Here is a 13,616-nt window from a genome sequence, read left to right as displayed (position 1 = left end):
TACTTGCCAGTACCCCTTTAACAAATCAAACTTACTTATGTACCTAACCTTTCCGATCTTGTCTATGCAATCCTCCACACGAGGGAGAGGGTAAGTGTCTGTTTTGGTTATCTGATTAACACGTCTGTAGTCGATGCAAAGCCGCTGTGACTCACCTGGCTTAAGGACTAGAGTGACAGAACTCCACTCGCTCTGACAGGGCTCAATCATCTTGTGGTCCAACAGGTAGCCAAGCTCCTTCTGGATGAGAGGAACTTTCACTGGGTTCACACGGTAAGGAGGCAGTTTAATTGGCTTTATGTCTCCAACATCGACATCATGCATCAACACAGTGGTTCTTCCTGGAGTGGCACGGAACACTTGCGGGTACTCCTGCAGTAATGCCGAAAACTCCTGCCTTTCCTCGGGAGCTAGATGAGAAAGCTTAGTCTGGAGATCATTCATGATATCAGGATTCTTCCCCAAACTATCACTCAGGCTCATACTGCATGGGAGAGCTTCACTTGCAGACTCGGGTGGAACAGCTACAGTGCAGACTGGGTTATTTTCATCCCGCCTGTGGTATAACTTTAGCATGTTGATGTGTCAAAGTTGCTTGTTCTTTCTACGATCTGGTGTGGCGATGACATAGTTGATATCACTGAATTTCTTCTCCACGAAATAAGGACCACTAAACTTGGCTTGAAGAGGTTGCCCATGAACCGGTAGCAGAATCAAAACCTGATCTCCTGGCTGAAAGTGGCGTAACCTGGACTTCTTATCATACCAAGTCTTCATCTTCTCCTGAGCAGCTCCTAAATTCTCTCTCGCCAGCTGTAAAGCAGTGGACAGCCGTTCTTTGAACTTCATCACATACTCCAGCAGGTTGACGTCATCTTCCTCCGACAGCCAGCATTCCTTGAGTAGCTTAAGGGGTCCTCTTACTTCATGGCCAAACAGTAGTTCAAAGGGTGAAAAGCCCAGTGATTCATTTGGAGAGTCTCTTGCGGCAAATACAACGAATGGAAGACCTTTATCCCAGTCTTTCTGATGTTCCAAACAGTATTTCTTGAGCATCGATTTGAGTGTTTGATGATATAATCTCCAACGCTCCTTGAGTCTGGGGATGGTAAGCTGAAGACGTGATCTGGGTGATGCCCAACTCTTTCAGAGACTGCTTGAAAACGTTTGACATGAAATTACTTCCCCGGTCTGACTGTACCTCCTTGGGCAGACCAAACTTGGTGAAGAACCCTAGCATTTCCTTAACCACGTTCTTTGCTGAGATATTTCTAAGTGGAATGGCTTCAGGATAACGAGTAGCCATATCAATCAGGGTCAACACATAAGAAAATCCTGAAGAAGTCTTAGGAAGAGGGCCCACAATATCCACCAACACACGGGTGAATGGCGCCTCAAAAGGAGGAATGGGAACTAGAGATGCAACCTTTTCGGTCTGATTACACTTCCCCACAACTTGACAGGTGTGACAAGACTTACAATACCAGGAAACATCTCTGAAGATACCTGGCCAGTAGAAGTGTTTCGAAATGCATGCCACAGTCTTCCTCACTCCAAGTTGTCCTGCCAAACTGGAATCATGAGCCACTCTAATGATATTCTGCCTACAAACACGAGGGATGACAACTTGATGTACAACCTCCCATTCACAGTCGGCTGATGCTGTTGGGGGTCTTCACTTCCTCATAAGTACTCCTGACTGTATATAATAACAAGTAGAAGCACCAGCTGACTCTTCCTCACTGCAAGCAGAGTTAGCTAGACCTTTCAACTCAGGGTCAGCAACCTGCAACTCAACCAACTCTTGACGAGACAAATTATCAACACTACGGGGTACTGCCTCATCTGGTGAGTGGTCCAAATTAGCAAGAAAAGTGTCAGCTAGGATAACATCATCATCATCATTATCCTCTAAGTCACCAGTAACTTTAGACTTAGCCCTAGTGACAGCACATGCAGAGAACACATCAGGGACATCACAATCCTGGGCCGCAGCCACTGGCTCACTAGACAACTGAAGAGCTGGCCACACTTGACTTCCACCAATATCATTTCCAAGTAAGAAAGTTACACCTGACATTGGGAGTGTCTCAACCAACCCAACCATAACGGAACCATTAACAAAACCAGACTCTAAATTCACTCTGCACAGAGGGACAGAGAAGTAATTATTCCCTACACCTTGTAAGATTACAGTTTCATCAGAGGAATTAACATTAGAGCCTAGAACACTGGTCAGCATAAGGGATTGGCAAGCACCTGTATCACGATATATTTTAACTGATTTGCTGTCATTACTGTCCAGAGGACTGACAAAACCATCAGACAGGAAATTAGTACATGAACTCTTGAGAGTGTCACCCACGTTACTGCTCCAAAGAGGAGCTCCATCATGAGAATTTAATTTACCCCTCAAAGCAGGTTCAGTTAACTCAGTTAAAGAATTCTGGGAACTCTCAAGGATGGACACTAGACCAATTGACTGAATATTTAAAGACTCCTTTTTGTTCACATCACGCTGTCTCCTGAAACATTTCTCCGTAGTATGACCAAGCTTACTACAATAAGTACATTTACTTTTCTGAAATCTAGAGGTGGAGCTGGTATTTACTTCCTGAGAAACATCATCTTTATTCTCTTTCCTGTTACCTGTACTCTGAGTAGAGGCAACGTACTTACTCTCAGCTTTCCTTTTTTCTTTAGAATATCTCTTGTGAGTGAGAACATATTCATCAGCTAAAACTGCAGCATCAGACAAATTATCTATTCTTTTCTCATCAAGATATAGGCTTACATCTTTATTAATACACCTTTTGAAGTCCTCCAGCAAAATCATCTGCTTAAATTTGTCAAAATCAGAATCCACATTCTTAGAATTTAACCACTGTTGTAACAGATCTTCTTTGATTTTTGCATGCTCAACATGGGATTGCTTATCTTGTTTATAAGATGTCCTAAATTTTACTTTATAGGCTTCAGGAACAAGCTCATAGACCTTAAGAATCAAGCTCTTAACTACATCATAATTATCAGATTGATCCTGAGGCAAAGATGCATAAGTTACTTGAACTTTACCGGTGAGAACAGTTTGAAGGAGTACTGGCCAATACTTTTTGGGCCAATTAAAACCTGTAGCTACCCTCTCAAACAACTGAAAATACCTTGTTAAATCAGATTCTTTAAAAGGAGGGACAAGTTTAACATTTTTAGCCACATCAAAATCATCAGAGCTAGATGATCCAGTTCCACCTTGTTTCATGCGATACTTATGGTCTGCCTGAATCCTAGCAATTTCAATTTGTGCCTCCTGAATACGAGCCTGAGACTCAGCCTCCTTAGCACGTGCCTGAAACTCAGCCTCCTTAGCATTTGCCTGAAATTCAGCCTCCTTAACACGAGCCTCCTGCAGGGCTAGCTGTAACTTAGCTAATTCAATCTGCGTTTGCGCATTTCGAGGAGTTACATTAAACAAGCTTTCATTAATCATGTCAACAATTTGATCTTCAGAATGATGAGAGCGAACAGCAGTTCCCAATTGTTGAGCAACAAGCTTAAGTTCATTCTTTGTTCTGTTTTCTACATCACACACTGTTTGCACATTTGACAAAAAATCTTTGGCTTCATCAAGCGTAGTAATGGTAGACATCATGAATAAATCACAGTCACAAAATATTAAGCAATATCCTTATGATAATATCCTGAATATCCTGATAAGAGGTCGCCAAATTTATGTTACGGAACAGAGAAAGATAATGTACACTTTAAGCGAGAATACTAAAAATCACTACTGTCCCGTAAAGTTCCAGGTTCAAAACAAAGAGTTAGGTCAAATTACAAGTTAAAGTTTAATGCTCAAACTAACAACAAAACATTCAGGACTCATAAGGATAATGTAATGGCAAAAAACAGGTTAAATATATGGTTAACTGCAATAGCCTCTATTTACACGAAATTAGCAAGAGTAAATTTATCTGTCAGCCCTGATAAAATGACAATACACTGGATAATGCTCAGTTAATGCAAGATAAATTATTACAGATACAATCTATTATTAACAATTGGCTGACATAAAACCTTACATTAATCACAGAAACCTCACTAGGCCTAAGAATTAACACCTTATGCTACACAGTACAAGAAAAAATGCAATATCACTTATACTCAAATTACACAGCTGCTAGATGGTTGGAGACTTCCTGAGCACTCACAATAATAACAACTGTACAGGGGAGGACAGAGATGTGAACAAAATGAGGAGTAGATCTAAGTGGCAATTAATGTAGAGACTGAGCTCATTATATAGGGGCCGGCAGAGCTTGATACAACTTGTAAGAAGGACGCGCAAATGAAGCCAGAGGGGACAAAGAGTTGACAATCCTGCTCTGAACAATAGAAAGAACGACTTACTCTACTATAACGGTAGAAGGGGGGAGTAAGGTAGAACACGCTCGTGATCAAACATGCAGCATACTGTACGTTAGAATTACACAAAGGATGATGAAATCATAGGGTATGTAACTATATATATATATATATATATATATATATATATATATATATATATATATATATATATATATATATATAAACTACCAGTTATAGTATGTGCACTACTACAATTTTACTTCCCAGAAGTAATTATCTATAAGTATCATAGACGGCACCTTTTACTTGTTCTTGGGTTGGTGCAGATGGGAGATGTGGAAGGCGTGTGCAAGATATTCACATAAGAAATCTGTGCAGCATGTGAGGTAGTGTGTGGAGTGAAGAGAAGACAAAAGGGGGTCCAATTAAAAGCATGATGGAATGAAGAGGTGAGACAGGCTGTGGCATAAAAGAGGAAAGCATACAGTGAGTGGATGAGAAACAGAGGTGTGGAGGAAGTTGAGAGACGGAAGAGAGGGTTCTACGTAGAAAAGGAGAGAGATGTGAAAAGATTTGTAAGAGAGTAAGGACTAAATGAATGAGGAATTTGGAGGGAATTTGAGTGTAAAGTGGAGGGAATGGAGGAAAATGTTCTGGAAAAAGGTAAAGAGAGTTAGACAGGGTGATAAAGAAGAAAGTTGGAGAGTGAAAGATAAAAATTTCAGATTGCTAGTAGAGAAGGGAGAAAAAGTGAGCAGATGGAGAGAACATATCAAGGAATTGGTGAACATAGGGAATGAAAGTAAAAGTTTAAGTGGCTGGGTAATAGCTGGGAGCAGGAGGGAGGTGAGAGGAAAGGAAGAAATAATTAGGATGCAAGTGGTGGAAGTACTGAAGAAAGTAAAAATGGGGAAAGCCCCGGGAATTGATGGAGTGTGTGGTGAAATGCTGAAGCTAAGGGAAGAGATAGAAGTAAATTGGATATGGAAGATATGCAGAGTGGACTAGGAGGATGGAAGAGTACCGGAGGATAGATAGTTAAGTATAATTATTCCCCTGCACAAAGAAATAGGGGAAATGGGGGAGAAAGAAGCATTTGTCTTCTTAGTGTAATAGGAAAAGTATATGGTAGGATTCTTACAGAGTTAGGGAAATAACAGAGAAATAAGTTGGAGAAGAACAGGGAGGTTTTAGGAAGTGAAAAAGGTTATGTAGATCAGATATTCATTCTTAGGTCTTTAGTAGAAAAGTTTCTAGAGAAGGGACTGAAACTCTATGCGGCCTTCATGTATTTGGAGAAAGTATATGACAGGGTGGATAGACAAGGAATGTGGAAAGTATTAAGAAGATATGGAGTAAATGGGAGGCTGTTGAATGCCATAAAAAGTATGTATGAGGGTGCTAAGGCTGCAGTGCGTGTGGATAGTGAACTGAGTGAATTTTTCTATTTGAATGTTGAATTGAAACAGGGTTGTTCAATCTGAATATGGATGGGGTTATAAAAGAGGCACAAGGTAGGGCAGTTGATGTTGGAGCGACCCTAAGGAGAGAGGGTAGAGTCTGGAAATTTCCTGTACTGCTGTTTGCAGATGATACTGTATTGTTAAGTGAAGACGAAAGGGAACTGCAAGGCTTGGCGAATGAGTTTAGGAGAGTGTGTAAGAATCTAAAGATGAATGTAGGGAAGAGTAAAGTTATGGTCTTCGGAAGAAATAAAGTCAGGTGATGTATAGTGATGCTGGATGAGGATATGGAAAATGTGAGTGTGTTTAAGTACTTAGGTAGTGTGATGAGTACGGAAGGAAGTTTAGAGGGTGCAGTGCTTGAAAGGGTACGACGGAGAAGCAAGGTTGCTAGTTCTTTGAAAGCAGTGATAAGGAACAGGGAAGTGAGCATGGAAGTAAAGAAGTCGCTGCATGACAGTATCGTAATAGCAGCCCTAACATGTGGAAGTGAAGGTTCGACCTTGTTGGAAGGACACAAGCCAAGAGTGAGAGCAGTGGAAATGAGTTATCTGGGAAGAATATGTGGAGTTACGTGGAGAGACAGACTGACAAATGAGGAAGTGAAGGAGTGTTGTGGTGTGAATGTGGATGTGATAGGAAGCGTTAGGGGAAATACACTGAGGTAGTTTGGCCAAGTGAAGAGGGTGGAGAGCGAGAGATTAAGTAGGAGAGTGTATGCAAGTGAGGTGGAGGGGGGGGAGGGAGAAGGACGGTGAGGCCGAGGATGAGATGGAGGGATGGAATGGAGAGGTATATATATGCAGAGGCGGGGGTGTGAGCTGGGAGCAGGGCAATGAAATGGCGTTGGGCAGGGCAACATTGAGGCTATTTGTTTGTGGTCACCTCTTACGGGATTGAGGCGTCTGGCAATAGATAAAAAGATTGATATCGGTTTTCTGACTGACCTGGTATGTAAAATTGTATGTTTGAGCGATGGACTCTAAGATGAATGTATCCAGACATTTCTCCATGGTAAGCGGGTAGGTGCTGTTGCCGGAGGAGTAGTGGGTGAAAGGAAGGAAGTCCATAGTCACCGCTCTAGTGGAGAAATAAGGACTAGATTTATTCCTATCGGTTGCACGATGGTCAATAACTCCTAAATCAAGTAAGGACGCAACGCTAATTTCTTGCTACTGTTTGACGATGGAGTGAGTAGTTTTGTTAGGACTCCATATTATAAATACAATTAATTATAGAAAACATGATAGATAGATAGATAGATAGATAGACAGTCAGACAGATAGAAGCAGCAAGTCAGAGGTATTGTGTCTGCGAGAATCGAGCAATGCTAAACATGCTTACACACTCTAACTCAAGGAATGCTTTATAGGCACACGACAGCGCCTAGTGACCATACACACACATACACACATACTCACACACAGGTTTCTAGAACATTCCAACAACAGTGTAACACACGTGACACGACCCCTGCTACACCAGAATTTAGGAAGCAGAGCTCAGAAGAAGGCTAGCTATAGAACCGGCAGGTAACAGGGAGAAGGAGCCAAGCAACATGGGCGAGAGGGTGGAAGAGAGAGAGAGAGAGAGAGAGAGCGAGACAGGGTGGTTAGCTCGCGAGACTCTATACTTCACTCGTGTGTGAGAGACTTTGTTAATATTATAGTCCCAAACTCATCTTTACCTCTCCTGTCATTGCATGACAAATGGGAATTAAGATTATCTACTTACAAACTACTCACGTATAACAACCGCTCGTCCACGAGTCTAATATATGTATAACTGATCTACAAAACTTCACTACAAGTTTCTACAAAGTTATTGTGAGTTTAATGGTCAGTTCCTAACCCTTTGACTGCGGGAGATTTCACCCAAAGTTAAATGATATCGTCCGGAGGTACACACACACACACACACACACACACACACACACACACAGATCTATCTATCTATCTGTCTATCTATATATCTATATATATCTACGGTCTCTCTCTCTCTCTCTCTCTAAAATCACGTGTGCGCTCTCTAATGCCATGACAATTCTCAAAACACCTAATGCGTTTTCTCAATGCGTTTTCTTAGAATTTCGTTCACTGATCTCGCCACTGACTCTTGGTACACTCCATTAAGCTCACATTTATTCTTGAAACACCTATCTATTGTGTTTACTTTATACTGGCAAAGTCAGACTTCCATCATTTCAACCTGTAGTTGATGCAATAAGTAAGTTGTCATAAACTGTAAAAACAAAAATTACCAAATACTGTATGAATAGCTATGAAGCTCGGAAGTTCGAAGTGCTGAGGCAACGGTGGGTCGGTAGAATTACCGCGCGGCGGGCCCCGTTAGCCAGTGGAATATCGGTCTTAGCAATGTGGCCGTTTGGCCTTCGCAGTGACGTCACGCCTGTTGACGCCTGATGATGGACATGTTGGAGCTGGGGTAAAAAAAATCCTAAAAATCAATAGTATTTAACGAATTTTTGCATGCAACTTTTTTTGGCACGTGAAGAGGTGTGTGCAAAAGATGGTGGAAAACGATTGTTTTGGTGTGCTTGGAAGCTCCCCTGTCTCTCTCCCGTGCTCTCTGATGCCAGGAAAAAAATATTTAACACACACACACATACATATAGATAGATAGATAAATGGATGGATAGATTGACTGATTGATTGATTGATACATAGATAGATAGATAGAAAGAGACAGAGATTTAGATATAGATATAATCATCATCTCTATCAGCCATTACAAGTCCACTGCTGAACATAGGCCTCCCCTAACCTTCTCCACGAATTCTTGACTGAGCCAATCTTTGCCAGTTTCCCTACTAATTTCTCTAATTCACATCTCCACCTCCTGTCTGGCCTTTTTCTGCTACGCCTCCAATCTCCTGGTGTCCAGTCAGTTATCCCCTTGCTCCATCGGCTGTCCCTTATTCTTGCTACATGGCCTGCCCACCTCCATTTCTGTTCTTTTATAACTTCTATATCTTTGACTTTAGTATGCTCTCTCACCCAAGTTGATTTTTTCCTATCTCTTAAAGATATCCCAACATTGACCTTTCCATTGCTCTCTGAGAACGGATTAATTTAATTTCCATCGATTTTGTCAGCTTCCAGGTCTCACAACCATACGTCATAGTTGGAAGTATACATTCGTTATACTAGAGTGCTCTTCATTTCATACAAACTGGCAAGCTACTTTTCATAATGTCTCTATCAAATATACTATAGCACTAGCCGTGTGTGTGTGTGTGTGTATTTTGGGCAGCCGAAATTACACATTCAGATGGCACCAAAATTGGCACAAAAATCGCAAAAAATTCGCTGATGTGAATAAACTTGGTCCCGTCACGATTGAAAGACTTTTACTATATTTAATGAGCGATCACATTTTGACCAAAAAACGCCACTGCCGGAGCCCGGCATAGGATCTATATAGAAGTTTTTGCCCACAGCTATAACTAAAATATATCATAGCAGCGCGAGAGCCCTTTGCAGGAGCAAGTGCGAGGGGCCCGAAGGGCCCACGAGCACTTGTATTTACCCAAAGCTTTCCACCCAATTGTAATGCGTCTCTTTATTTCGCTATCATGCTCTTTCGTTATTTTACTCTTTGTTCCAAGTAATTGTACTCCTCAACTTCTTCAAGAATATCTCCGCTTGTTCTGATGATGCTCTTTGGTGTTTGTGAATTAAACATTAGTTTTACTCCGGTTCATCTTTAGTCCTACTTTGAGACTTTCTTTGCTCAGGTCATTTAGCATTTCTCGCAGTGTCTCTGCTGTTTCTGAGATTTGGACAATGTCATGTGCAAATCTGAAATGGTTTAGCTTTTCTCCATCTATGTTCACTCCTTTCTTTACCCAGTCTAGCTTTCTGAAAATACTCTCTAGGGATGCTGTAAATAATTTTGGCGAAATTGCATCTCCCTGACGCACGCCCTTCTCAATCTTAATTTTTTCTGAATCTTTATGTAATTTAACTGTAGCAGTTCCCTCTTTATATATGTTTTCGAGCAGTTTTACATTGTTCTCATTCACTCCTTGTTCTAGCAATGAATTTATAATTGCTATGTGCTCCACTGAGTCGAAAGCCTTTTCGTAATAAAAATAAAACTTTGCACAGTGGTTTATTATATTCTGTAGTTTTCTCAATTAGCTGATTCGTTGTGTGTAGATGATCAGTAGTCGAATACCCGCTTCGGAGTCCTGCCCGTTCACGAGGTTGGTTTTCCTCCAATTTGTAGTTATTCTGTTCGTAGGGACTTTAGTGAAGAGTTTGTAAATGACTGGTAATAAGCTAATGTGTCGATAGTTACTAAGATCTATTGAGTCACCTGTTTTGTAAAGAAAAATAACTATTGCATTACACCATATTTTGGGAATTGTCTTTTTTATTCATTGAATAAATAAGTGAGCAAGCCTATTCTGTACTTCTACTCCTGCATCCAACAGTAGATCTGCTACTGTTCCATCTTCTTCCGTAGCTTTTCCTCTTTTCATATATTTAAGAGAAATATTTACCTTCGTCTGGTGTTACCTCAGGTATTTCACTTGTGCCAACTGAAAAGTTAGGTATTGGTACTACGGTCTTTGATACATGCAGTTCCTTGTAAAGTTCTTCAACTCTCTTCAGCATTTTACCTCTGCATTTAATGGCTTCACCGTTATTGTCTTTCAGTGATGTAAGCTAATTTGTTGCTTTCCTAATGTCATTTTACTTCAGACCTGTTTCAGACTTTTTCCATTTTTTAAAGTTTCTTTGATCTGATCCATGTTTCTCTTTCTTTTTTCATCTCTTTGTCTTTTGTTGATAAGATTATTTAGCTCCGCTCTTTCCATTTCATCTTTCTCTGTTTTTACTTTCATTTCCTTTTTTTTTTTTCAAAAGCTCAATTGTCTTTTCTGAATACTTCTTGGCTTTGGGTATATATATTAGGTTTTCCTACTACCTGCGCTGATTCTCTTAGCACTTTTGTTAGTCTCTCATTCAGCTGATCAGTGTCACATTCAGCATTACTTAGAGCCTGAAATCTGTTTCATATTTCCAACTGAAAGGCTGCTTTGTTTTCGTTTACTTTTATTGGGCATATCTTTTTATCTTTAATCATCTTTCTTTCACTTTTGAAATTGAATCTGGCTTTGCAACCCACCACTTTATGGTCACTTCCTATATTTCCTTTGTTGATAACTGTGATATTTGTGATTATGTTATTCTTATCTGCTATAATGAAGTCGATTTCATTCTTTGTTTCTCCATTTGGACTTCTCCAGAACCCATGTTTGGTTGGGAGGATATTGGCAAATAATCTCACCTCCCTGCCACATAGTCTCTGGTGAGATGTAATTTTTGTGCCACCTTATTCTTTATATTCAGTGGAGCCCTATATATCTATAGGGGGTCCCATGGTCCGCGCTGTCTAAGACGGTATCTGGTATATCTACAAGGTCTTCCATTATCCGCCACCCGGCAACGTGCCAGGTACCAGTAGGATCCTGCCTCTGGATATATATATATATATATATATATATATATATATATATATATATATATATATATCCAGGTATTTGAACTCTCTCACCAATTCCAGTCTCTCTCCATTCACTGTTACATCGCAATGGGAGTCACCTTCTCTCTCAGTAACCATCACTTAACTCTTTTCTACATTTACTCTCAAGGCACGATGCTTACAGACATCAGCTAAACTCTGCACTAGCCTACTAAGTTCCTGTCCGGTACTTGCAAGCAGTACTGCATCATCAGCATGCAACAAATTTGAGATAGTCCATCCATCATCATTACCAACGCCATCCCTCTCTCCATTACTCGTGTTTGTTTTTCTCTCATCACCCCATCCATATATATATATATTGAACAACCATGGGGACATCACACAACATTGTTGCACGCCCACACACTGATCGTGAACCATGCACTTAGATGCCCATTAACCCTTACACTTGCTTCACAACCATCATAAAAACTCTTGATGGCACCTAGCAGCTTACTCTCTACACTGTACGTGCAAAACTTTCCACAGTCCTTCTCTGTCCACTTTATCATATGCTTTTTCCAGATCTATGAATGCCATAAACACTTTATGGTCCTTCTCACAAGCCTTCTCTACTGTCTCACTGCAAATATTTGGTCCACACATCCTCTGCCACTCCTAAAGCCACCCTGTTCATCACTCACTAGGACTTCTGATATCTCTCTTACTTTCTCTATAATAATTCTTCCATATACCTTCCCTACCACACTCAAAAACTTATGCCACGATAATTCTTGCTCATTTCGCTCACCTTTATTTTTGTACAGGGGTACAATCACAGCCTTTTTCCAGGGTCCTCAGAGTTGGTTTTGGTGTAAAATCCCTCAGGTAAACTCTCTGCCGGGGCAGCCAGTCACAGGCAGCTTAACACTGCCGCTTCTGAGGGTTCCACTGCCTTGGATGTGACGGAGATTGATGGTGCAGAGGTTGCCTCATTTTCTCCCATTAATAATGCTACAGAGCCTAGTCTTTTTACCCCTGCTCCTGAAACCAATCCAGTATGCTGTGATAAATAAAACCGTATTATTAAATACCTGTACAGTCTCCATCAAACTTTCCTCGTCCAGGTGGGCCAAGTATACCTCCTACTTATCTTCCACTGAGGGGATCACCATGACATGGTGGCGTGGGTTGAAGCATTGCCCTTGTAGGGTTCGGAATCTCTTGGTCTCACGAACCAAGCACAACTCGCCTGATGAGGCCTGTCAGTGATACTGTCCGCCCTTGCCCATCTCCCTTCTTGGGCAGCGTTATTGTCTCCTCGTGCATTTGCCACGCGTGGCATCCGGAAGTATTGGGAAAAGGGAATCCTGGGGGTTGGACGATGCCGCATGATGTGCCCAGCAGATAGCAGCACACTTCTTTGGTTCCCTATTCTGGCTAGATGAGAGGCCTGGTTGGGTCAGTCGACTGGTCACTTGTTAGCTAGGGTCAAGTGGGTACTGGGGGGCTCGGTGCATGTACTATCTCACCACATCTGGGATCACCAGGGGTGTTATCCCTGGAATGTTGCCTCCTGTAGCTGGGCTCAGTTGTGAGTTGAGGGGTAGGGGAGTGAAGGTTCTTTTTCCCTTGCATGGCTTCTGTTTTTCTGAAAGTTGAGGATGGTGCAGCATCTGTCTCCGGATTTTCGTCAGATTCCCTCCTTACTGCGACTCTGGGCGTCATCTGGGCCCTAGAGATTGTCCTCCTTTGCCTTTGTGTCCAGCTGGGACTAGGAGGGTTTTCTGCCAGATTGGTGCTGCTTCAGGGCCCCATTCTAATCTGAGACTGTTTCATATGTAAAATATTCCGTACTGAAAGCCTCGGAGGATGGATCAGCTTCAGATTTTGATATATTCACCTTTCACCGTCCATTCTGGCCGAGAAACTATAATCTTCTCACAGAAGGGTGGTATTATCTTTTGTGTCTTCCCCTACAGAACGTTCCCATCTACAAGCCGACTTCTTTGACTGGTAATAAATCTTGTCCTTCATACTACCCTAACTAGTGTATGGGTGTCATTTTTTTCGTGACCTGCTCCAATACTGAGAGGAATGGATGTTGGAAGATCTGCAGTCTTCTGATGTGATGACTGTTGAACGCTTGCCGAAGAAGATCGATGGCATTCTGACTCCTACTCAAATCTTGCTCTTGACCTTTGACCAGTTAACGTTGCCTGCTTCTGTAAAACTCTTGGTCGTCATTTCCTTTGAAGCCTTAGGTTCGAACCCCAAAGTAGTGTTTCTTCT

The 13,616-nt window shown here is 41.5% G+C and overlaps 1 protein-coding gene across 1 annotated transcript in view; it reads right to left on the bottom strand.

The window, feature by feature from the left end:
- Window positions 1-13,616, bottom strand: part of LOC145415429 (ionotropic receptor 21a-like) — a 331,047-nt gene that overhangs the window by 187,889 nt on the left and 129,542 nt on the right. The window contains exon 9 of the mRNA XM_080284708.1: window positions 6,776-6,908. Coding sequence (XP_080140834.1) covers window positions 6,776-6,908 — 133 coding nt within the window. The remainder of the gene's footprint in view (window positions 1-6,775; window positions 6,909-13,616) is intronic.

This window comes from Coenobita brevimanus, chromosome 102 (assembly GCF_032717465.1).
Source record: "Coenobita brevimanus isolate Jiangsu-jjx chromosome 102, ASM3271746v2, whole genome shotgun sequence".
Classification (NCBI taxonomy): Eukaryota; Metazoa; Arthropoda; class Malacostraca; order Decapoda; family Coenobitidae; genus Coenobita; species Coenobita brevimanus.
The sequence above is the reverse complement of the archived record's forward strand: the minus strand, read 5'-3'. Positions and strand labels throughout refer to the sequence as shown.